The 26527-nt window shown below is 47.1% G+C and overlaps 1 gene segment (V, D, J or C); it reads left to right on the top strand.

Annotated features, from left to right (window-relative positions):
- The first annotated feature begins 14887 nt into the window (after window positions 1–14887).
- On the top strand, window positions 14888–15791 carry LOC115274325. The segment is given in 2 exon segments: window positions 14888–15112; window positions 15478–15791. Coding segments are annotated over 2 exon segments (357 nt in total).
- Window positions 15792–26527: the final 10736 nt, after the last annotated feature.

A 26527-nucleotide genomic window follows, 5' to 3' on the forward strand; every position in this document is an offset into this window, starting at 1 on the left:
GTGCTCGTATGAACATATGAGCCTGGAAAACTTGGGATTGCAGCTTGGGCCTCAGGGGCTTCGCTAAGGGTGTGGTGGCACCAGAGAGATGGTCTGGTGGTCACTAAAGCAGATCTCCTGGAGATGTCCTTACCCTATTACTTCCTTCCTGTCATCCACATAGTGTGTATGTGTGTTTTTTAAAGGGAGTTAAACCCTTACTCTCCTAAAACTGGGGGAAGCTGGCATCTTTGAAAATGTCTTCTGCCATGGGCCAACTGATCCCTTTCTCCATCCTTCTTGGACATTCTGTGAGTCTCTTCATACCTCCGTTTGGAGCCAAAGCCTCCTTACAAGGAGGAATATTTCTCTTTCCTCGACGCCAGCCACTCTGGTCTCAACCACCCCTAATCATAGGGTCTCAGGCCCTAATTTCTCACTCCATGAAAGCTTGGGTTCAAGTCCTGGCTTCACCACTACCAAGCCAGAACAAAAATTACTTAACAATTTTAGGACTCCTTATTTTCATCCATCAATATAACGGATTGACCTTAATGAACTATCAGGACCTTTCCATCGTGGGAATTAATGAATCGATGGGTTCACAGACAAACTTACCTAGATCAACAGTTCCCAATATAATCAACTAAGAGATGATTTTATTTTTACATACATATAATTCAAGGATTCAAAAAATGACAATAATTGTTTTGTTTATTTATTCTAGAGACGATAGTTAATACTCTGTGATAATTTCCTATGTTAGAGCCAAGTGCTCTCCCTCTTACAGGCCCTGTTGACCAGTGCCATTCCTTTAATGAGGTCCTCACGATCACGCACACTCCCCAGACCTCCTCTTAAGTGCCCGTGTTTGCTGTCCTGCCTTTAGTTGGAAACTCCTCGTAAGGCCTGGCCCTCTGCCCTGGCACCACTGTTTTCTTGCTTCCTCACTCCCTCTCCTCCCCCAACCTCTACCCTCTCTCCCTCCCTCCCTCCCTCCCTCCCTCCCTTCCTTCCTTCCTTCCTTCCTCCCTTCCTTCCTTCCTTCCTTCCTTCTTTCCCACCTTCTTCCCTTCCCCTTCCTCCAGCCATCCCTTTCTATCTATATTTGTCACATTTCGGCTACATTTTACCTGGTCATATCTATGTCAGAAGTCACTAACTTATTTATCTATATTGAACACATCTTATGAATACTGCCAATGTCTCCTAAACTACTTACTTCATTTCTCTACTTTCTTTATTTGCTTTCTTGTCTCTCTAACAGATTCTAATGTTCTTGTAATATTGGGTATGTAACGTACGGGAATGTTGGATAGGCGCCATGTGTAAGTCATATGGCACATGCACATTATAAATTAGGTTCTAATTCCTTCTCTCTTGGTTTTCCATTCCACTGGCACTTTTGAACTCTAGACCAGTAGTTCTGCACCCCCTTCTTTCTTTATCTTCATCTTCTTATCCTCTACTTTCCTTGGACTTGGGACGTTGTTCAGAAGAAATACGGGAGTTCACTTGACCTAAAGAAGCCTCTGCTCTTAGTGAAAATACCACAACAGGGGCTTCCTCTTCATGTTTTTTTTTCCCCTCCCTTAATTATAGTTTCATTAAGCCTAGAGGTAGTGGCCACACCTAGGGCTTCTACTAAACATGCCGAAGCCAACTCTCAGCGGGGGTGTGTGTGTGCATGTGTGTGTGCTTGTCTTGTTTTTTTTTATTTTTTTATTTTTTTTAACATTTATTCATTTTTGAGAGACAGAGCATGAGCAGGAGAGAGGCAGAGAGAGAGGGAGACACAGAATCCAAAGCAGGCTCCAGGCTCTGTGCTGTCAGCAGAGAGCCCGATGTGGGGCTCAAACTCACCGACTGTGAGATCATAACCTGAGCCAAAGTCGGACACTTAACCGAGTGAGCCACCCAGGGGCCCCTTGTCTTGTTTTACATATAATCAGCATATTGTGTCTGTGGCTATGTCCTTAGAATCTTGTTTTGTATCTAGGATCATTGAATCTAGAATCATTCAAAGGATAGGCATTGTGTACTTAACAACATTTTTACACAAATTGCAGTGAAGGAGATAATATTGGTCATTTAATCAAATCTTCTGCCCACAGCTTGTAGACTCCATCTTCTGAGGAGGTTCTGAGTGTGTCTGTGGATCATTCTAATCCAGCGGCATGTGCTGTCTACAGCAATGCCTGCTTCATAGTAAGTACTCAATAAGCGTTCAATAGTAGTAGTAGTAGTAGTAGTAGTAGTAGTAGTATATTTGTAGCCTGATTCAACTCACTTTGGACTTTTCTTTCATTTTCTCATATTCCCTGATTTCTTCACAACTCGTCCTTTAAGTATGTTTGGCTTTGCTTAGAGACCCTGAGTCCGCAGAGTCATTTGGGAATCCTGGAATTCTCAGAGTCTCCTTTGCTTTCAAATATGTAAAATGCTTGATGCTACAAATGTTTACGCTAACAGATGCACAATATTGTTTTGTCTTTTGTCTGTTCAACAGTCTCGTGAAGAGGAAAATGAAAAGTATTTCATCTCTCGCCTCCAATTCGAGCTTTCTTTCTTGTTTCTCTATCCTCGGGGGGCGAGCACTTACCCCAATGCGCACACCACCATCACTGGGGCTTTGGAGCCCCATGACCTCATTTGGCCTCTTCTTTCCACTGCCCGCTAATCTCGTGACCGCGGGCAGAATTATCTAAGTAATCTGTTATCTAAGTAATCTGTGCCTCAGCTTTCTTATCTAGGGAGTGGGGTTGATGATAAAAGCCCCTAGAACACAGGGTCTTTGTCGGGATAGAGTTGTTAAACATTTCAACGCGAACAACAGCGCCTGAGGAAGCACAAATATGAATAGACAGCAGGGAAGAACGTGTGTCTCCTCACAGCAGCGGTGTGAGTCCCTGCTGCTCTCGCTCTGTGATGAGGAATAATGTAGTGGAGCAGATTAAACACATGAGCTTTGCAGTCAGTGGGCATTAGACCAACCCAGAGACGCCTGTGTTGTATGACCTTGGGCAAGTGATTTAGTGTCTCCAAGCCTCAGCGCCCTTGCGAGTTAAATGAACAAATACCAGCTACCCCTCAGGATGATTCAGCTTCACTTCCAGGGCAATATATGAAAACAACTAGATTGCGCCTGAACACAGCAAGCACTCACGCCTACGTTACCTGTTAGAAAAAACAAATTGCTCATGCCTTCTACCTCTTTAATCCAGTCATTGAAACACTTGTTTGGGGAATGTCTTGGGCATTTATTTTCAATTTGCATATGCAGCTTATTGTTCTTCCTAAGACGCTTTCTTTAGTCAGTTTTTACTTGCCTGAAATGTTTCCAACTTGCCTCTGCCTCAACTTGCGGCAGTAAGAGAAACTCCATTCTCAGGGAGGAGGACCTAGCTTTCAACAGAGCACAGGGAGATTTGAAGCGGGAGATGTAAGTGAGGCTTTGTGTCACATCCTCACAGCTCTTAGTAATGCAGTCGGGGGTAAACACCCCTGGCAGGTCAAATAATTGTTGCCATCGACGTGACTCATCCGATGTCTGGAATCTCAGGGTGAAAGAGAGAGTTGGGGTGTCCTGGCCACTCCCATCCTGAGCCCGATGTTCCCGCTTTGCGGCACCTGGCTCTGGGAGAGACAGTAACCGGACGCTCCGGTTCTCCTTCTGCCTTTCCTCTGGATGGCTGTCCTCTGCCAGCTGCCCAGGTTTCTGCGATCCAGGGGAGTCCCACCCAGAGCCCAGCGCGCCCACTTCTGCCGCGGTGTGACTTGGTGCTCGCCCTCCATCCCGTTGGTAGCACCCAGGCTCATCCTTGTCGCTTTGACTTTGTGCAGCTTGTGTCTGCTCTGTTGATACAGTTTTCTTTTTCTCTTAACTGTTTCTTGGTTGGCACCTTTGCCCTGCCTAGCTCTCCTCTTTCAATACTGCTCCTTTCTCTCCCCTTGCGAGCTCCCAACACCAGCACCACCGCAGCGGCCGGGAGGGTGGTGGGCGGACTGAGCGCACTTTGGGCCCGTCTCCCACCCTTCCTCTGTTGTCATTATATGAAGTCCACACGCCTCTTGAAATCTTCCTCTGCTGACCCATTGCACATTCTAGAGATTCGATAGCTGATTCGTGTTCTTTTCTCCAGTGCCCCTCCCCCCAGCTCCGCCCCTGCTCCATCCATTTAGGAGCTCAGCGTCTCTAGGGTGGACCCCCTTCAAGGTCTTCAGTCTCACACTACTTGGGCCAAGCACTGGATGCCTTAAGTTTACAAGACAGTTCGTTCTCAACCTCTTGTCTCTCAGTATCTCCAATACGTCTTCTCTCTCCCTGTCTTGGATCATTCACTCAGACCATCCCTGGCCTTTCCCTTATGCACCTCCGGCTGGACCTCCCCGTTTTCTGTGAGTGTGAACTATTCAGGCAGGCACCTGTTTAGATGCTTTCCTCAACAGGTTTTACTATGGACTGAAAAAAAGAAGATGGGGTTCGAGCCTAATGACCTTAATTCATTTAGTTACCTGCTCAAAATAAGTGGAGCGAGACTCGGGCTCAGTCAATGGTCCTTGATAAATGTTATATAAATCCATCTACCTCCAAAAACACAGACACTGCAAGTCAAACAAAGACTCTCTTGACATTTCCCTCCCCTGCTTTATTTTGCAGAAGTGACTATTATTATCAATCTGGTGTGCATTTTTCCAGCCCTTTATCTCTCTCTTTATTTGCATCCTTTACTAAAATAAGCCACGTGGGAATATACAGCTGGCACTCAATTACTACAGGTTGAATGAATGTGTGTGTGTGTGTATGTGTGTGTGTATGCACATGCACATACAGAGAAGAAGCTGCTTTGTGGATGTTTGTGAGTGTGTTTTGATATAAATCATATTGCTTTATATATATTATTTGGCAACTTAGGTTGCTTTTTTTTTTTTTTTTTTTACTTAACAGCATATCTTGGGACTATTTCCATGGCACCACAAATTGCTTTATTTCACTCAACAATACTGCTGCATAGTATGGTATGTTATGGATAGTTATTTTCCATTCCTTTACGGATTTATTTATGTGTTTTCTATATTTTGCCATTTATAAGCAATGCCGTAACATAAATCCTAGCAAAATGTACTGCCTGCAAGTATGTGTATTTTTACGGAACTGTTTCCTTGAAGTGAATTGTTCCATAAACGTCATGTGCATTTTTAATAAACATTGCCAAATGACCCTCCCCAAAGATGGTTGCAGTTTACATTCCAGCTGTGAAAACCGAGTGTGCATTTCCCCACGTGCTCACCAGCGTCAGATATTACGGATTCTTTTAATTTTGCAGATTTGATGAGTGAAATGGTGTGTTGTGTACCTGTCCCTGATTGTTAGATTAAGCCTTTTTCAGTACGTCTCTCGACTCTCCTCATTGCAGGTCTACCCGTTAGACACTTTTGATTCTTTTTCTCCTATCTCAGAGGGAGAAACTCCCCTCACCCAGTGCCCAAGAATTAATTTCCTCAGGCTTCTCTTGTTTCTCAATTACCTTCTCTCTCCGCATCTCTCACTTTCCTGTCTTCTCAGATTTCCTCCTCTTGGCTTTCAAACATAACGGGATTGCAATTTCCTTGGGATAAAAGACTCCTCTCGAAGCTTCTGCCCCCCTGTAACCTCTCTGTGTTCTCCCCACCGGCCTGCTGTCCTCAGTAGAATGCTCCCCTGCACCGCCCTCACTGCCTCTCATCAATGGTACCAGTGATTCTACTCCAGGTTTAACTGACCTTTTTATGGCCTTTTAAATATTCTCACCCTTTCATTTCGGCCGCTGTCTCCTCCTAGCTCCCAGGTGCCATCCACCTCTCTTCTTACTTCTGGGACTATCTGCTTCCTTTCTCGAGCTTTTTTATCCCATTCCTTTGCCAAAAGGTTTGGATTTTCAGCAATTCGTTTTGGAATTGTTTTTGTTCTTTTCCCTCACTTGTTACTTTGGCGATCTCACCTGTTCCAAACCTTTTGACTATTATCTATCTCCGTGTAAGTGACTCCCAGATCAGTCCTGATAGCTCATTAAAATTCCAGTCTTTCACTTGGACTTTTCTCCGCTGAGTTGGGGCACTGCAACTTCAGGATCCGAGCACTAAATTACACTTATCACCCTCCTCAGCGATCCTCGTAATGTTATCAATTTTGGTGGGCAACAACAGGGAGAAAAATCTGACTTTCTAACTAGCAGAATTCTCCCTAGATGGAGACTTACTTTGTCTGCTAAAAAGTTTGATGGGTCACTTTGGACCAAGGGGACGGGGAGTGGTTAACGTCAGAAACCATGAAGTCTGTGTAAAGCGAGGTGATGATGGGAATGCTCCGAGGGGAGCAGACCACGGATCCACTTTTGTTTTGCGGGCTACACTCTCCAAGACCCGAGCTCTCTGGGGCAGTGATGAGTTAGGCAGTGGCCGTGGACAGAGGAGGGGAAAGGAAGCTGGCATCCAGAGTGGAGATCTGGCAGAAGAGTAAGCACATTTAACAAGGATTTTATGAAGCTTTTTGCTTGGTATAGAATTATAGATTCACACTATTTTTCCTTCCTTTAAAATTTATTTTAAAATTTTTAATGTTTTTATTTTATTTGAGAGAGAGAGAGAGAGACACGGAACATGAGCAGGGGAGGGGCAGAGAGAGTGACACAGAGTCTGAAGCAGGCTCCTGGCTCTGAGCTGTCAGCACAGAGCCTGATGCGGGGCTTAAACTCGTGAACCTCGAGATCATGACCTAAGCTGAAGTTGGACACTTAACCGACTGAGTCACCCAGGCCCTTATTTTTTGAGAAGAGAGAGAGTGTGTGAGCAGAGAAAGGGCAGAGAGAGGTGGAGAGAAAATCCCAAGCAGGCTCTGCACTGTCAGTGCAGAGCCAGATGTGGGGCTTGAACTTAAAAATGATGAAATCATTACCTAAACTAAAAGCAAGAATTGGATACTTAACTGACTAAGCAACCCAGGTGCCCCTAGTCTGACATTATTTTTCTATTACCCTAAAGGTGTTGCTCTACTCTTTTCCCTCTTGCCTTGTGTTCATCAAGAAACTTCTTCCTTCTCTTGTTCTGCTGTATGAAACACATCTTTATTGTATGGCTGCTTTTAAGAGCTCTCTAGCAAAGTTGTTTTTTTTTTAAATCTTTAATGTTTATTTATTTTTGAGAGAGAGAGAGAGAGTGCAAGCAGGGGAGGGGCAGAGAGAGAGGGAGACCCAGAATCTGAAACAGGCTCCAGGCTCTGAGCTGTCAGTGCAGAGCCAGACATGGAAATGGAACCCACGAACTGCGAAGCCATGACCTGACGTGACATAGGACACATAACGGACTGAACCACCAAGCAATTTGACTGTAGTATTCTGAGGGAGGAGTATGCGCACATGTGTGTGATACTTGGGTTTCGTCAAGCTTCTTTGGATTTGTGGGTTTAGTGTTTTATCAAATTTGGAAATTTTTCAGTTGTGATTTCTTGTAATTTTTTTAATGTTTATTTATTTTTGAGAGAGAAAGAGAGATAGAGCATAAGCAGGGGAGGAGCAGAGAGAGAGGGAGACACAGAATCCGAAGCAGGCTCCAGGCTCCAGGCTTCGAACTGTTAGCACAGAGCCTGATGCAGGGCTTGAACTCACAAACTGTGAGATCATGACCCAAGCTGAAGTTGGACGCTTAACCAATTGAGCCACCCAGGCGCCCCTTTTAATACTTTTTCCTTCTTTCCATCCCTCTCCTTTTGTTGGGGGGGGGCAGGGGGCGGAACTCCGATTACAAGTATATTAGGACATTTGAAGTTGTCCTATACCTCACTGAAGGTCTGTTTATTCTTCAAAAATTCTTTTTCTCTATTTCATTTTGGTTTGTGTTTAATGCTATGCTAGTTCATTAAGCAGTTTTTTGTCTGTGTAGTCTGAGAGGCCACTCAGCTAACCCAGTGTATTTATTTTTCATCTCAGATGCTGCAATTTTCCTCTCTAAGGGTTTGATTTGGGGTTTTTAAAAATATCTCCTTTGTCTGTACTTCATATGCTCCATCTTCCCTCAAGCATCTTGAAAATATGGGATAATTTATAATAACCATGCTAATACCTGTGTCTTTTAATTCTTGTATTTAGTTCTGGGCTAGCCCTTATTGATTCAGTTTTCTCCTCATTGTGAATTATCGTTTTCCTCTTCTTTGCCTGCCTGGTGCTATTTTTATGGCATGCCATGCATTGAATTTTACTTTTGTATTGGGATTTTTATATTCCTATAAATATTCTTGGGCTCTATTTTAGAACACAGTTAACTCACTTGGAAACAACCTGGTCCCTTTGTGTCTGACTTTAAATATTTGTCAGGTGGGACCAGACCAGCATTTAGGCTTGGGATAATTATTCTCCACCCCCGAGGCAGAACACTTCTGAGTTCTCTACACAATGCTCCGTGAATTGTGAGGTTTTCTGGTCTGGCTGACGAGCGTATGCACTATTCCTGGCCCTATGTGAAATCTAGTCACCGTTCTCTTTAATCCTTTTGGATGGTGGTTTTTCCAGTCTCAGACAGTTTCCTTACATCTGTGCTCTGATCATCACTCGGCTAAACACCAAAGATCTGAAGAGCTCTCCGATTCTCTGTTTGGGCAGCCCTCTCCCCTCGCAGCTCAAGGGGGTTCTTGGTCTCCGCCTGGGTTTCCCCTCTGTGTGCCACAGCCCAGAAATTCTCTCAGAGGAGCAGCTCAGCAATGATAAACTTCACCTGGTTTTCCCATTCGTCCTTGCCTGATGTCTAATGTTGTAGCCACTTTTGTTTTTAATTTTTAAAAATTTATTTATTTTGAGAGAGAGTGTGAGAGCATGAGTGGGGCAGGGACAGAGAGAGAGGAAGAGCGAATTCCAGACAGGCTCTGCACTGTCAGCACGGAGCGTGACATGGGGATTGAACTGATGAACCTTGAGATCATGACCTGAGCTGAAATCAAGAATCTGACACTTAACCAACTGAGTTGCCCAGGTGCCCCTAACCGCTACTGTTAACTTATTTTATTTATTTATTTATTTATTTATTTATTTGAGAGAGAGCATGTGTGAGTGGGGGAAAAACAGAGTGGGGTGGACAGAGGATCCAAAGAGGGCTCTGCACTGACACCAGAGAGTCTGACGTGGGGCTTGAACTCACAAACTATGAGATTATGATCTGAGCCGAAGTCGAATGCTTAACTGACTGAGCCACGGGGCACCCCTAACCACTATTGTTTTTTATATTTTGTCCCTTACTTCATTTTGGCTGGAAGTAGAAAATCAGTTATTTAAAAAATATTTAAAATATAAAAATGTCATTTTTACATTTATTACGCATTTAGTATTGCTATTTCATCAGTAATATTTTGTAGCTGGCTGGTAGCAAGTTCATGAGACTCAAATGTTAAATATTCGCAAACATCATGAGCAAGTCATTAAACTGTAGATAGCTTGACTTTGGCCCTGGAGGAAATATTTATATTCATGATATTGGTCAGTGCTGCACATCCAAGCTTCCCCCCTACCTCCCTTTTTTATCCTAGCCCCCAGTCTTCCCCGACAGCTGCCTTACCGACTCCATCTGGACTTTTCTATTTTTTCATCCTGCCAGAAAGATATCCTTTAACATTCTTTTGTAGCGTGTGTCTCCTGGTAATGAATTATTTTTGCTTTTGCGAGGTTTTCCGCAAGATCTTTTCACCGGATCCAGGGTCATTGTGGATGGAATCAGTTGAGTTAGGATGAGGTCCTAGTGGAGGAGCGTGGGCTCCTGATCCGATAGGATTGGTGTTCTTCTAAGAAGACCCCCGTGTGAGGGGAGACACGCGCAGGGAGAGCACCGCGCGATGATGGGGCCAGAGCTGGAGTTTCAGATGCGGCTACAAACCAAAGGAGCACCAGACCTTGTGAGCAAGTCAACAGATGCTGGAACAGGCAAGAGAGGATTCCCCTCCAGGTTCCAGAGGGAGCATGGCCATGCTGTCATCTTGATTTGGGACTTCCAGACCCCAGAACTGTGAGACAATAAATTTCTGGTGTTCTCAGCTACAACGGTATACAGGACTTGGTTACAGAGGCCCAAGGAAATGAACACAGGGGACTAACTGGGTCCCAGTTTCTTCATCATAGAGGGAAGCGGAACCCTCCAAACTCCTTTACCATTTGCTGTCTGAATGACTTCTCCACCTCTCACCTTCCTCAGTGGATGATAAGTTATTGGAAGGCAAGTATCACATCTTACTTATTTCTGTGTTTTCCACAGCACCTCTTTAATGTTGAGGTTAACATGCATGTAAGTTGGCTATGAAATTTGGGACCCCAAGTATGAGTAGGCAAAATAATTTTATTTTCTATAGTTAATATCATTTTATTTTATTTTTATTAAATTTTTAAATGTGTATTTATTTTTGGGAGAGAGAGACAGAGGGATTGTGAGTAGGGGAGGGGCAGAGAGAGAGGGAGACACAGAATGGAAAGCAGGCACGAACTATCAGCACAGAGCCCGATGTGGGGCTCGAACCCATGAACCATGAGATCACGACCTGAGCCCAAGTTGGAGCTTAACCAAGAGAGCCACCCAGATGCCCCAATATAACTTTATTTCCATACGGATACACCTGGTTTATTTGGGGGTTTGTCAGGGAGGCCATACTTTTCTCCTGATCCTTCTTCCTGGTGGCATCTTAGTTACACAGAGTTCCAAAGTACCAAGGCATTGGAGCACCTGGGTGGCTCATCCACTGTCGGCTCAGGCCATGATCTCAACGGTTCCTGAGTTCGAGCCCAGCATCGGGCTCTGTGCTGCCAGCTCAGAGCCTGGAGCCTGCTTTCGATTCTATGTCTCCCTTTCCCTCTGCCCCTCCCCTGCTAATGCTCGCTCTCTCTCTCTCTCTCTCTCTCTCTGTCTCTCAAAAATGAATAAAAGTTTAAAGAAATGAATCAAGAGATGTGTTCTTTAAAAAAGAAAAAAAAAACCCAAGGTGTCAAGGCATCATCAGGCCTTGACATCAGGGTGCTCAGTCTTTGGTCATTGTTTATCTTTTCAGCAGAATTCTCACTCATGCTGGGTTTTCCGCATCTGTCCCCACGGGTATCTGCTGCCTCTCTGGTGTGTCTGTCTGTCCTTCAATCCCTGTTGATCCATGCAGGATGCTCTATGTCTTTCATTATTTCAACCAGGAGGTCTCTTCAGGCTTGGTGGCTTCTCCCAGTTCATCTGTTTTGACACAAATGAGAACATGGCTATACCTAATCTATCTGGAGCTCCTCAGGGGACCTTAGAGACTGTTTGTGTTGTTATGCCAAGATCGTGGATTCCCCCAAAGACCTCCAGGAGTCCGAGTCATGTATGCAAAAGCAAAGGGCATTTTTTCAGGCTTAAGCTCGGTCTCTCAGACCTCACCAACACAGAGGATCGGTGCTGAGAGCCCCGACCATCAACCGAGCAGGGTTTTTATTATGTCGGGTAGGGATGAGGTGAGGGTCAGGGATTACAAGATGATTGGTCGACACATCGGCAGGGGTTGGCTCGGTGCAGAGTGATTGGCTAATTTGAGCTCACTAAAAGATTGGTTTGGTGAGATCTGCTTGGGCAACGGTGGGCTTTTTTTCCCTCCGTTGCTACTGAGTCACACCTGGGGAAACAGAAACTTAGGCTTCTAGTTTCTGAGGCTTATTTGCAGCCTGTCATGGAGTCAGTTTGGTCCTCCAGTGTCTCTCTGTCCAGAAGCATTTCGGAGCCACATATTTGTTTCCCATTGCTACCGTAACAAATTGCCACAAACTTAGTGGCTGAAATCAGCGCACATTCATTATCTCACGGTACCATAATTCAGAAGTTTGACACAAGTTTTGCTGACCTAACACCAAGGCATCAGCTGGGCTGAGTTCCTTTCTGAAGGTTCTAGGAGAGAATCCATTTCCTGGCCTTTTGCCGCTTCTAGAGGTCAGCTGCATTCCTTGGCTCTTGGCCCCCCTCTGCCTTCAAGGCCAGAAACATAGCATTGCTCTGACTGTTTCTATCACCAAACCTCTTTCTCCTCTGTTTCCCCCTTCCATGTTTACGATGTGCGTGCTTACACTGGGCACACCTGGATAATCCAAGATAATGTCCCAATTTTAAACAAAGCTGGTTAGAAACCTTTATTCCACCTTCAACCCTAATTCCCCTTGGCTATGTAGCCCAACGTTTTCACACTTTCTGAGAATTAGGATGTTGAAAAGTTGGCAGGGGCATCACTCTGCTTACCACAAGTCATTTCTACTTACCAGTCCGGTGTGCCACAGGGGGACTAGGGACCTTGGCTCCTCACCCTGGACATTCGAATCACTCTCCTCTGCAAGAAACTTTCAGCTTCCCATTCTGCATCTGTTTCTCATCTCTTTGCCTGATCAGGATGTAGAGGCCAGGACACACACACACACACACACAGAGATTGACATCAGGGAAGTTCAGGAACACCTTCCTTGTTGACTCTCCTCCCTTTCCATTAGCCCAAGTCATTTTTAACTCTTTCTATAAAAAAAAAACAAAACCAATATAAAAGGAACAAGTAGATCCTGCAAGAATCTTCCAAATCCATCATTTAGGGATGGATTTCAGTTTTAAAATTAAAAAGAGAAGAGTTATATTTATTGCCATTCTCTCCATGTATAAAGCTATATCCTGTCAGTAGTGATTCATTAAGAATCTAGCATGGAGAAAGAAACCCAATATGGTAGCATGAGGATTTGAGGGAAGGCTTGCCAAGGAGGCCTGCACCCACCTGAGAAAGTGCCCAGGAGGGCAAGGAGAGAGCAGAGCTCAAGCCAGCCTTCAATTCAGCTTGCCTGGCTGACACCTCCTGACCTGGGCCAGACATACGGCCGGTTCCTCCCTCCTGGAGATGGGCGGTAACGGAACAGAGGACTTCCATCTCACCCACATTTCAATATTTGAATGAATTGGATGAATAAGCAATATTGCAGACAGGGATGGAGAGTGAGGAGATATTTTTCTAAGGCGTGAACCATATGGAAGGAACTCCAAGCTACTGAGTTGTGACAGTGATCGGGGAGTCAGGAGCCAGCTGGCTACCCTGATCTGGGTGACATGTCTCTTCACCCTCTAGTTCGCTGTGCCATCTCTAGGGAGGAAGACTGCATTGCTCTCCGTGCGTGGGGAGGACACTGAGCCAATGCAGGCGATGAGTTGTGCCTGCTCTGCAGGACCCACACAGCCTTAGCTGGCGTGAAAGCCTGCCAGCCAGATGAAAAGATGACGCGGTCTCATCCAGATCAAGAACAGTTCCCTCCTCCCTGTGTCTGCGGCCACTCTGTCTCCCGCCCTTCATGTACTCAGTACAAATTCCAGGAGCAGACGTGAAGGAGGACAGAAGGGAAAGAAAAGGAGAGAAGAGGCTGTGGGTATGCCTGTGGGCATGTGTCCATCTTGGGCGCTCCCTGCAATCCTGACCTGCATATGTGTTCTACTGAGTCCTATCAGCAGACATAAAAACGGAGGTTGAACAACTAATTGGCTACAGCGATTTTTCATGTGTTCTAAATGTTCACAGAATGCATGCTATGTTTACCACTTGCTTTACCATTATTTAAATAACTATTATAAAAGGATCCATTAAACGTGAAAAGGTTTTAAAAAATCCCAAAGTACTGTCCCACAAATACAGTGTGGCAGCTGAAACTCTGTTAGAGGCCAGAACCCCAACGTGACCTTTGAATTGTGTTTCTGTGACATCAGCAACAATAACACAGATACCGCATCCCTAGACCCTGATGAAACAGAGACGCATCGCAAATGCCCGGTGTGCTGCAGGCTCATCCATTCTTCCTGTCGGGCCACGTCTACTGCTTCCTTTCCTAGATGCTCACCTTAAACCACTCCATCACATCCAACCAAAGAGAACAATGGTTCTGAAAATGAATCGTTCAGAGAATGGAACACAGCAAAGGAAGAGGGCAGAGGAGGTTCCAAGCCACACGTTGGCTGTCCTCCCGACATCTTGGGGTCTTACGACTCATTTCAACAGAATGAGGTTCTACCAGCTGCCTAGCAGATTCTCAGCTTTAGCTGTTAGGAACTGACGGCTTGGCAATGCTTCTTGTGTCCCTGTCCTTCCCTCAGCCCGCACCCTCCATCCCATCCCACTGTAAATCTTCCAGTCTACTGCAGGCATAGGCTTCCTTGGACTCCAAAACACAGCCAACCCTTGTAAGAGTTGCCTGTACCATGCATCTTTCAACCAACTTCTAAGTATTGTACTCCTTCTTTTACTTTTATAGATGAGAGAACTGAAGATCAGGACTTTGTAGGAGTTCCTAAGCCAGCAAGAAGTAGGGCTGTGATGTGAATCCTGATCTGTTTGATCCGAAGCCCCCATGATGTTGTCTCTAACTCGTGTTGCATTTGGAGCATAAATTAGATCCTGTGAGGTCATGAGAGGCACACAGAACCCAGAGTCCAACTGTGATCGATTCAGCAGTTGACTCTGCGTGTCCAGGTCTCAGATTCTGTCTGCCAGGGATAAAGAAGATGCAGATCCCTTGGTTGGCTGTCACCATAGCCTCCTTCCCTCAGAACTGAGCTTTTTTTTTTTTTTTTTTTTTTTTTTTGCTTTGAATACTCTGAAGATCTAAATCTCCCGAGCTCTGATCTGCTTTGATCTCCTTTCCAGCTATCCAGGTGACATGTCCCAAAGCTGGTTTCCAGCTTCAGAGACTGAGATCCCTTTTCATCAGCTTGCCAGGGTCACACTTTCTCAGATGATTATGAGGACTCTCAATGGTCTCCTGGGGGAGCCAGAGAGTCATCTGTTGTTTACAGGGAAATAATGAGTCATTAAATATATTTACATACGAGGACTAGCAGGATTTCAATAAAGATAACCAGTGCAGGGTGAAGCTGGTTCCCAGGGAGGATGAGGTGATTCATCACTCACTTAGGACAAGAGCAGCCTCATTTTCTCCCCAGCTTCAGGGGAAATGAGCGCTCTGTTCTGTGGTTGCAAGAGGGAGGGGCCCCAGAGCCACAGCCCTGGCCCAGATGAGCCCAGCCATACTTGCTGAGCTGAGGCCCGCTTGAACTATGCCCTGCTGTCTCCTTGCCCTTCTCCTGGGCACTTTCTTAGGTGGGTACCATTCTCTCTTGCAAGCCTCCCCTCAAGTCCTCACCCTCACGCCACCCCTATGAATCCAGAGCCTCAGCTGTTGGATAGATCTCTTTGGTACAATTCCTTCCATTTTCTGGAATAAATATGGGACTTGAATCCTAGTGGCTGGGATGCTGAATCTTAGTTTTCTCTATCATCTGGGAAGGAGTTTCCTCTCATGGTCCAGTGCCCCTCTCCGCCCTTGGCCAGAGGGTGCAGTCTACTCTTTTTGATGGATCCCACATGCCTATGCCATGGGAGGGCCTGAGCCTCTTCTGTGTCAGGCAGGAAGGCAAACGTGGCTGGGATTCTCCACTCTAAATGGCCTTTTACATTTCCCTCAGGTGTCAGTGCTCAGACCATCCACCAATGGCCGCCCTTCAGGGTGCTGCTTGCGGGCAGCCAGCTCTCCCTGGAGTGCACCGTGAAGGGGACATCAAACCCTTATCTGTATTGGTACCATCAGGCCAAAGGGGCCCCCCCGCAGCTGCTCTTCTACTCCCTAAGTAAGAATCAGATAGACTCTGAGGTACCGCAGAACTTCACAGCCTCCAGGCCCGAGGACGACCAGTTCATCCTGAGCTCTCAGAAGCTCCTTCTCAGTGACTCAGGCTTCTACCTCTGCGCCTGGAGCCTCACACTGAGCTGGGGGAGGTAGACATCTGTGCAAAAACCCCACCCTCTCCAGGAGCCTTCCCTCTCACTTGGGTGGAGGATATCTGGGTTTCTGATTGTCAGCCAATTTGAGAACAACAGAATGAAGCCAGATTCTCCACAAGAGCATAGTACTGAGTTCTCAGGGAGAAGAAAAAAGTATTCGTGTGCAGGCCCCGGGGATTACGTACACACGGTCAAGTCCACAGTGTATGGACGCCTAGTGCTAGGCTGTTATCCGCCAGCCCTCAAAGTGAGCCAGACCCTGCCTCACACTCTGTTCTCTCAAAGTCCTGTCTGTCCACACCGGGGAGTTGAGAGAGTTGGGAAGCCCCTGTGGCAGGATGTGGTGTGGGGGCAGACAGGGGGACGATTATGAGGGTGCCGACTCAGGGGACTGACTTGGTTACTTTCCATCACCTGGAGAGTCTCCTCTTGTTGATCTTTCTGGGGACAGTAGACATCTCGGGGAAGCTTGGATGAGGCTTTACGGTGGGGAAAGGACAAGGGGTTCAGTAGATTGTTCTCAGGCGGACTAGACATGCGCTGTTGTTAGTATCAGAAGTCACACTTAGAGATTTTGATCATTGCTTTGGATTTTAGGCTTTTTAATTCGTGTTCCACGGTGTCTCTTCCCTTCCCTTGTAGCAAAAGAGGGAGCAGAGAAGCAGATGGTGACCAAAGACATATAAGAGACAGGAAAAGGATGAGGGCAAACATGCGTATATAATGGTAAAACCCTAAAAAAGAGAAATTATTTGGATGAGAATGAAGGAGAGGAAAAGGCTTATGGGGGTGGCTGGGAAGAGATGCTACGGTTCCCTTGGCAACCAAGCTTCCTTCCTCGTCCCTGAGTCCCTCCTTCCTCCTCGTCCTCCTTATTCTTAACAAGGTTTTCTTTTCTAATGTCCCTTGCACTCCACGAGGGGGCACAAGAATCTTAAAATACTCTGTTCCTGGCATCGTTTCATCTAGGACAATTCAGACATTTGTTTATTTTCAGTATCATTTGATCTGCAGAGGGAAATCTGAGACAGAGATGCATAGTGATAGAGCCAGTATTTGATAATGCCTGAGGATTCCTGTCGTACCTTGCGGATCTACTTATTAAGCAGCTATTATGTGCTGGGCACTCTGAGCCATCACAGGGATCAAAAAGAAAAATGAAGTGCACTCAAGATGGTGCTGAGCCTGGTCACAACATGGTTTAATCAAGGTGCTTGGTTTGCTTTTCTTCCCCAAGTGTGAGGATATCAATTGACTAAAGCAATCAGTAGTGGTATGACCGCAAAAGGAAAGATGCTCTTACGGCTCAAGATTGGTTCACGTTTAAGAGTAAATAATGATGTTCGTTTGTTAGCTGATTATTGAACATTGGCAGAATTGGATCTCTCCCTGAAACAGTGCTGTCTGATCACTTTCAGTTAAAGACTTTAGTATCTAGAACAGGCTTAGATTCACATAAAAATGGAGCAGATAATAGAGAAAGTTCTCACATTTGGTCCTCTGAGCCCCCTGTTTCCTGTTATTAACATCTGACATTGGTGTGGTGTATTTGTTACTTTAAAAATATATTTATTTAATTTTGAGTGAGAAATAGAGTGCAAGTGGAGGAGGAGCAGAGAGAGAGAGAGAGAGAGAGAGAGAGAGAGAGAGAGAGAGACGCACACACACAGAATCTGAAGCAGGATCCAGGCTCTGAGCTGTCAGCACAGAGCCCCATACAGGGTTTGAAGCCACCAACCTTGAGATGATGACCTGAGCCGAAGTCGGACACTCAACTGATTGAGCCACCCAGGCGCCCCTGTTACTTTTTATGTAGTACCTGTGTGTGGTTGACAAATATTTCATGTCCTATGGTCCCCATCACAGTGTCCTGTGAACGGTCTTACTGTCCCACATCTCCTGTGCTTCCCTTGTTGACTTCTCCCCTCTTTCCCTGATCTTTTCACTGTCTCTGTATTTTTAAGGGCTTTGGTTCTTGAGTCTAAATTTACTAATTGTTTTAACCTTGGGCGAGTCATATCATCTCTCTTTTCCCTCAACTGTCAAACTTGTTGGATTAAGCATTTTAATGAGACGATGTCGTGTTATAAAGCCCTATCACAGGGTCTGATTTTCAATGGATATTATTTTCTTCTTTTAGCTTACAAGATATTTTGATTCCAACTTATCCAAAAGAAAGACTTACTTTAAAAAATTAAATTTTAAGCTATGCATTAAATATTTAAAATATTTAAAAAATTTTTACATTTATTTATTTTTGAGAGACAGAGAGGGACAGAGCACAAGTGGGGGAGGGGCAGAGAGAGAAGGAGACACAGAATCCAAAGCAGGCTCCAGGCTCCGAGCTGTGAGCACAGAGCCCAATCCAGGGCTCGAACTCACAAACAGTGAGATCATGATCTGAGCTGAGGTCAGATGCCTAACTGACTGAGCCACCCAGGCTCCCCATAAGCTATGTATTAAATATTTTAAAAGGCTAAATACACTCGGATGGCAAGCCTGTGAAATTTGTACCCTGTGTGGCACCCACTCAGATAGGGGTGCTTCCTGGTGGGGTCTTTGCAGCTTCAAAATCCTTCCTAAGAGAGAAAGATCCAGGTAATCACTAGTCAAGTAGAGTTGGTAGGAGGGTTAAGACAGATTTTTCATTCCTGTAAGATATTCGGAAGTTCTGGAAAACCTCATGAAAAAGATAGAATTGTAGTGCTTCTTAGGAGGCTAGTATGACATTCTCAGCCAGAGAATCCGTTTAAATAGAAATGTGGGGGTCCCAGGGGACGTCATGGGTTCTGGAAAACCTGTGAGTGGACAGCTCTGATTATTGCCCTGAGCTACAGAGAGACCAGAGGACATTCATAGGTTAGGGGAGGCTGGTCCCGGAGAGGCTGGAAAACCATCCAAATTCATCAAGACAAGTTAATATCCTCCATGTCACCTGCCCTATTCATGACAAAGAGTCCTCGTCCCTAACGGGTTCCCTACGTCCAAGGGCTCAGAAATCTACAATCGCCTTTCTTTCAGGGGACAAAAGAAAGCGACTCAGGTACACCATCTCCTGCCAGGAATTCACCAGTCTCACACGTGCCCGGCGCCGCTGAGACCACCTCCTCTCTAGGACGGGTGCCAGGACCCCGTTCTTGGCTGACTCTGTAGGTGTGTCAGGAAAACCAGTCCCGTGTTTGTCATTCCTAGGCCACCAGCACGTGGAAGATCTCGAGCCACACGCTGGTGGCCAAAGAAACTCCACTGGGACTGATGGGGAGGATGCCGGGGCCTCTCTGCAGCCGAGGAAGACGGGGAAGGCCCAGGTTTGGGGAGCTGGTGACACCGAAATTGGGCTGCTTCGTATTTTTGTCCAGATGACATGCTTTGGGTTGAGCGTGTTCCAGCCCCTTGAGCGGCTGCAAAGCCCACTTGGCCTGTTGCATAGCCTCTCGTTTTCCATTCCCTCCGACAGGGTGTTGTCTGTGTCTGGCTTTCTGTTCTCTTTGCATTCTGTTCTCCTCCTCCTCTTCCACAGATGGGGTAGAGACTATCTGTCATGCAGACCTTAGCAGTAGGGGATGATGCCTAGAGAAACCCAGGGAGTCCAGCACACAGACACCTGCCCAGATATCCAGGGACCGTCCATTTTCAGTCTGTTGATTATCTAGGGCTCTTTTTCCTGTGACTCATTAGCACCTCTCATTAAATGACTGGAAAGAAGTTGGGGGGAGGCACAAGCGGCTGTGGGGGAGGACATTTAGAGGACGGGTGGGAGGAGGGAGTTGCCTGAGGGGTGTGGGGCCGGAAGGGACCCCAGTTGGGTCCCAGCAGTTTTGCAAGCTGTTTTCATTCTTCACTGTCTCCAAGGTGTGCCCTGCGGCCTCTGCCGGGAGGAGGGGGTGGCCTCCAGCGGGGGTAGATGCAGGGTTGGGGGCAGGAAGGTCTGCATGGGTTTGCTCAGGTGCCTAGATTCCCCCTCCAGAGGGCTTTTCCTCTCCTCTCTGTAGCTGTATTTCCACCACCAGGGTGCTCACCAGGGGCCCAGGTAGAAAGAGCAGCAGGGAAGGGGTTAGGCAGGATGTGGATGTGGTGAGTGTGGTTCTCTTGGTGCTCAGGGGGTGCGCGGTGCAGGGAAGGGCTTTCACAGGCCCCCAGATGCAGGACCTGGTAAATGTCAAACCACATCCTGTTGTGAGTCCCTGAGATGCTCTAGGGGCAGGTGGGTGTCTGTTGCTACTTGTGCTGATGTTGCTGAGAGATAAACAGCTCAGCAGCCAGCACTGGGTGCAGAAACCCCCAACTCTCCCCAGTTGTCTCCTAAAAGACCCCAAGCTGCATCTCTTTACTTCCTGCCTTTGATTCAAGGCCACTGTCCTTTAAACACTATTTTCTTCTCCTTCTTCAGGGCCTGGCCTCTTTCCTGGAGGAGGGGCAGGGAACAGGTGTCAGGCTCCAGGTGCCTGTTGTTAAATGCGGGTGGGGGTGGGGGGGGGGTCCTGCCTGTCCATCCCCCTCACACCAGAGACAGCCTCTGAGGCTCTGTTGCTGTGTGTGTTTTGCATCTGGGAAAAACTTAGACCCCCTGAATTATCTCCCTTGTGGTGATTTGGGCCTGCAGACTTCAAATCATTGAATCGAAAGAGCAGAGTTTAAAGATGGTTTAGACATCACACTACCCAATCTCATTACTTCACAGATGAGGAAAGAGAAGGCCCAGAAAGCAAAACGAGTTGTCCAGGGCTGTGCTGCTGTGGACGGAGGGGGACCAGAAGCCAATTCTCTGTGTTGGAGCAGCTTCTGGCTCTCAGACAAAGCTGAGAGGAACGTTGGCTCCATACTGAGCTGTGATCTTGCTGTGAATGTTATGAGCCACTTGTGTAAGGATAAAAAAAAGCATAACAGTCAGACCTGAGTAGCAGGAGGAGGGAGGGGTATATATGATGACCCACAGCATTAGACTAGATGGGTTGGAGAATGAGCAGAAGAAATGTGATAAAATTAAACAAGTCTTCCCTATTTCCTCTCATCCCCCGATCCCCCCACCCCTGTCCCAGAAGGAGAAGAGCGAAGGTCTGCACGCAGGAAGGTAGTATATGGCTCATTGCAAGACCTGTGAGAAAGACCCAGGGTCTGAGTCAAAAGTGAGCTCTGTGGGTGGTAGAGGATGTTGAACATTGCTCTAAGGGACCCAGTGTAGACAGCATCGAAACTAAGGAGGCAGAGCTCTCTCTCTATCTCTCCTCTATGTAGGTCAGAGCCCACCTGGCACTGTCTTCCTTTCTGAACACCACACTTTTAGAAAAGTAGATGGGTAAAAACAAACATAAATGTGTTCAGAAGAGAGTGGCTGGGCCATGGAGGGTTGGAGGTGCTCCAAACTGGGCCACCTGAGGAAAACGTTGAGAGAAGTGGATATGTTTGGTTGGAAAATAAACTTTAGACTAATAATAATTTTTGTGATAGCAGCTAATATTTATTGAGGCTTTGAGAACAGCATTGCATATTCTGTGCATTAATAAGATGAAGCCACCTTATGAAGTCAGGGTTGTGATTCAGCCCATTTCATAGGAAGGGAAGCTGAGTCTCTAATGAGATCATATGGCTGATAAGAACAGGTCTGAGGCTTGAACCTAGGTGTCTTTGGCTTAAAAGTCCATATTCTCTGTTATCATCATGTTCTCCTCTCTCTGCTATATGCTTTCCTTCCTCCTGAACACTCAGTCTTTCAAGGGTTCTGCTTTTTCTGCCTCTCATAGATTTGTGGACTTGGCTGTGGTGGGCTTGCTAGCTGCCACAGTAAGTGTTCTCATGGGAATATCATGATGGTCAGTGAGGGGTGCTACAGTGAGATGGATGGATACGTGAACAGGAAGGAATTCTTCATAAGAGCCATCGGTGATGAAATGGCCTACTCAGATGAAGAGTTCTCTGTTCCCAGGACAGGTTAAGCATACCTAGCGGGGGATGCATGCTTCCTTACCACCCAGAGGGTATATGGTTCCCAGAGCCAGGCAAGATGAGGTCTTACTAAGGGAGTGAGGGTTCACAGGTCTGAGCTGGAGTTCCTGGAGTGGCCCGGGACTTGGGCAAGGAGTGGTCATGCCTAGGACAACCCTCAAGCCACTATTTTAAACACCACCTCCTTCTGTCAATGGGTTTGATCAGAAGCAGTAGAGCACTGGGCCCACAGGAAGCCCTGGAGTCCGTCTCCTATGAAGACCACATCTCATTCTCCTAGAGGACAGCTGAGACAAGTTAGAGCTGGCTGATGACACTATCCTGGGGAGACAGTCACAGTTGTGGGCTCATTTTCAGGTCCTTCTTGTTGACATACAGATCCACTCACTTAGCTCTGGGATCCCATCTTTCCTGAGGAGGGAACCTTATTAGGAGTCCAAGTACAAGAAAAGTAAAGATAATGGATGGAAATGAAGTCCCAATGTAATTGGGACTGTGAGCATGTGGTGAGCAGAGACTATGTCCTCTGTTAGACGAGATGATTCAGGGTATGGTGTAGTGCTGTCCAGTAAACCCCAAGGAGAAGCAGAGAGGTATGGTGTGTTAAGGAACCCAGAGACCTCAGCTCCATAAACATGGCTCGAGAGAAGAAAGTCTCCAAGGTGGGAGGGGTGGATATCCAACTGTAGACTGAGGCAGGAAACATTTGTGTTTGGGGCCCATTTGGGGTAGATAACATCTCAGATCATGGGGTATCAAGGCCAAGAAATCACCATTCTGGTAACTATGGGAGTCTGCCACAGCAAGGGGAATGAACCATAATTAAAATTATTGCCCAGGCTTGATGGCCTTTCAGACTCTGAGTCTTCTTCTCTGGGTATAGAGTAATTTCCATAAACTGGGTAAAAGTGAACTGGGTGATGGAAGTTTGAGAAGAGGTCAGTGGGTGAGCAGAAGAGCAATTCATCCATGTGTCAGTAGTAATGCTAAGAGTTGACATGGGGGTTGTAGCCATTCCTGATTTCCATCAGCATCTCCTAGCACCCCTGAATGAAAATATGTGCAGGCATGAGCGGGTTTTCTTGTACGTGTATAGTTTCAAGAGAGGACTCGAGTACCAATTCTCCATTCTCACATCCATGATCTCATGAACACTCCTCCTACATAGGACATTTAGGGCTGTGTGCCACACTGACTGTTAGGGGCTGAGAACAGTCAGGCTATGGAAGAAGAAGTAAGGGAATGTCTTATGGAAGGAAATGAATATATTAGTATCTATCAGGATCCATTGTTCTCTCCCCCAACCCTGTCCCTTGTTCTACAATCCTATTCTCTTTCTTTTCTCCCTCCCTTTTCTCTAATCACTTAAGAGAGAAAACATCTTTGTCTCTTGGATGCTCCCAGCACTGTCTTCTCCCATCACCATTGCCCAGCCTGTGTAGCTTGGCCATGAGCCGTGCACTAAGAAGGTGTGTGGGTCTTTGATGGATACTGGTGCTGAAGAAAAAAATTTCTGGCCAAGTGACAGTGACTTGAGCAGCCCTTCTTCATAGGAACCTTACCCCCCACACCCACACACACTGGGATGTTCTCCTGATTACATGACCAGTTTGATGCTCCCTTTTCCCTCTTAATTTCTCAGTAAATCTCTAACGGGCACAGGGTTGAGGTCCCTCTCCTGGGGCACTGCCCATGGTGAGTCCAGCTGTGGCCTGGTGATGGTGAGAACTTGGGGGCCCCTGGCATCCTTCTAGAGATGTTTTGCTTCTACATCTTTTCATTCAGTAAGCACATTTTCCCCTGTACTGGTGTCACGTGTGGAGTTTGCCCCTGGACTACTTTCTGTCCACAGGTTTCTTCAGTGGGATCAAGTTTAGATGAGCCTTGAGATTGGAATAGACAGGCCTGGGCCAGTGGGCCAGTTGCTTCAGTGCCATCCCATTCCAGCGATAACTGGACCCAGAAACTCTTTGGGATTCCCTTTATTTTTATTTTTTTTTTTAGTTTTATTTTTGAGAGAGAGAGCGAGCACAAGCTGGGGAGGAGCTAAGAGAGAGGGGGACACAGAATCCAAAGCAAGTTCCAAGCTCTGAGCTATCAGTGCAGAGCCCAACGTGGCTCACAGACCATGAGATCATGACCTAAGCTGGAGTCGGACGCTTAATCGGTTGAGCCCCCCAGGAGCCCCATCTGGGAGCCCCTTTAATTAGAAATGCCTCATGTCCTGGTTTGCCGAGACAACCCAGTTCACCTCCTTTGTCCCAGAATCCCATCTACGACTCTCAGTAGTGTCTCCATTCGTGTAGTAAATGATAGGATCGCCTTACATCTAACCAGTCTTTGCTGTTTCACCCGGGGAAGGATGGATGGGATGCCCACCATTGGTTCAGGAGGACCTGCTTAGAGCCCAGAGAGGGGCAGTGGCCGAAGAAGTTAACTTCCTAGGGCTGGGAGTTGAGTACTGGGGAGAGGGGGGGTGTTATCCGAGGGAGACAAGAAAGTAGCTGTAAAGATTTGGGGAAGGAGGCTCTCCTTGGGTCAAGCAGGGTGTGGGGTGGGGACTAGATGACTTTGTTAACTTTCTCTGTCTCTATTATGTGTCCTGGAGGGGCAGGTAGAGGGTCCTCCATCCTCCAGAGGACATTGCTTCAGTCCTCACCTCCTCCCACACCCTCCCAGCTGCTACTGACTCTGCTCGCCAGGGCCCCCACGGGAATCGCCATGCCCGCCGACCCCATTTCCCTTCTGTGGGGACTTATCCTCTCCCCACCTCCCCCTGCATCTCTGACCCACTCTTGCTCAGCCCCCCTCACTTCTCTGCACCCACAGACACCTGTCCGCTGCTGCCCTGTCCCAGCCTACCCCCTCTGACCCTCCTCTCTCTGAGGCACATTCTTGTCCCTTCTGTGGCTCCTGTCCCTGTCCCACCCATGCGAGGAGGAGCCACATGTGTCTAAAGGAGGGGGAGCACTGCTCTTGAAGATCCTGTTCTAGGACCTAAATGCTTTCCCCATTTTGGGGCTTCTTAGTCATTATGAAAACAAATAAACAACAACTAAAACACTGCTGCAGTTTGAGAAATTTAGAAATAATTACAACGGATGGGAAATCACAGGCTTGTGATGCGTTCCCAGAGTCAGCCCTGCCCTGGGCCATGTCCTTTCCTGGCCTGTGTGAGCTGGGCCTAGAGAACCCCTAACCCCCCGGTTCTGAGACTCTCAGTGCAGTGGGATGAGTAGCATCCCCTCAGAATTCAGGCCCACCCAGAACCTCAGAAGGTGACCCAATTTGCAAACAAGGTCTTTGCAGCCGAAAGGATCTTGGGATGAAATCCTTCTGAATTCAGAGTGTGTCCTAAATCCAATGACTCGTGTTGTGACAAGAAAAAACAAGGGGGGAATCCAGGGACAGGGACACAGGAAGAAGGTGATGTGGAGACAGGCATAAGGTTGGAAAGGTGCCGTCACAACCTGAGGGCCACCAAGAATGCCGGATGTGGGAGGAAGCAAAAAAGATTCTCCCCTAGAGAGTTTAATGGAAGATGTGGCACTGCCCACATGTTGATTTTGGCCTTCTGGCCTCCAGAACTGTGAGAGAATACATTTCTACTGTTTAAAGCATCAGGTTTGTGGTTCTTTGTTACGGGAATGCTAGGGAACTGACACACTCAGGCATCACAATCTCTTTACTCTGTTACTATGGGTCCTGCGCTGGAGGTTGGGGGCAGCTGCTCCAAGGTCACCCAGGGCCAGTCACACCACTCTGGCCACTATTTGGAAAGAGCTTCCTGAATTTCCATTTTCATAAGAACGTGCCACAGTTTCACAGCTTACCAGGCGTTTGACTTAAGAACGGAGTATGGAGAGTGACACCTGTTTCTAGGGTCGTTGGGGGGATGACCCGGGGCACACCTGTGCTGTGTCCACCCCCAAGATTGGAACAAAGCAGGCTTCCAATCAGGGACTCCACCTTCCTCAATCTTTCCCAGCTTTCAGATTTCCTTCTCACACCTGACTTCCTGCCCACACTAGCTTCTCTCTGGTCCCTGTCATCGGTCTGTGCCTTCTGTTCCCTGACTGCATCCCTCGCCTCCCCGGGTGCAGTGTTCTGCCACGACCAGTGTGACTGCTTGTAAACCCGGAGTTTACCCCAGGAAGATAACTGTCTCTGCCCAAGCCGATGCGCTTGTCATGCCGCATCTGGGGCGGCCCGCTCTCCATCCCATCGAGTGAAGGATTACTCAGGTGTAACACCTCAGCCCCTCCTGGACCCACCTCCCTTCCCCACATCTCCTCCCGCCCCCCACTCCACATGCCCCATTTCTGTGAAATCTCTGGGCTTCCCTTATCAGTGGTTTCAACTCTGTGCCTTCTTTAGGATTCTAACCTAGATAGGTGGACAAGAGGCATGTCTGATGGGGACATTAAGCACAGACATGGAGAAAACCTAAATGCATAATAAATGAAACTTGAGTCTCAAATTGAGAAATGACCAAGCATTTTAACCCATAAGCTGTCCTGTCTTGTGCCTCAGGCGAAGGCAAGGTCAGGGAGGGCTTCCTTCTGCCCATCCTTAGGCCGTTTTCCCCAGCCTCTTGCCCTGCAGACCAACCCCACACCCTGGGAGCCTGGAATGCCTGGGGATGGACCATGAAGCCCATCCTCCATCGGGATGCACCGGAAGAGGCAGCATCGCTTAGGAAGAAGGGTCAGTCCCCCCGTGTGCCTGCGGGGAGGTGACTTCCTCACGTCTTCGAAGGGCAGGACTTCACAGATACTCCTGAGACACCGC

This window comes from Suricata suricatta, chromosome 2, assembly GCF_006229205.1.
Source record: "Suricata suricatta isolate VVHF042 chromosome 2, meerkat_22Aug2017_6uvM2_HiC, whole genome shotgun sequence".
NCBI lineage: Eukaryota > Metazoa > Chordata > Mammalia > Carnivora > Herpestidae > Suricata > Suricata suricatta.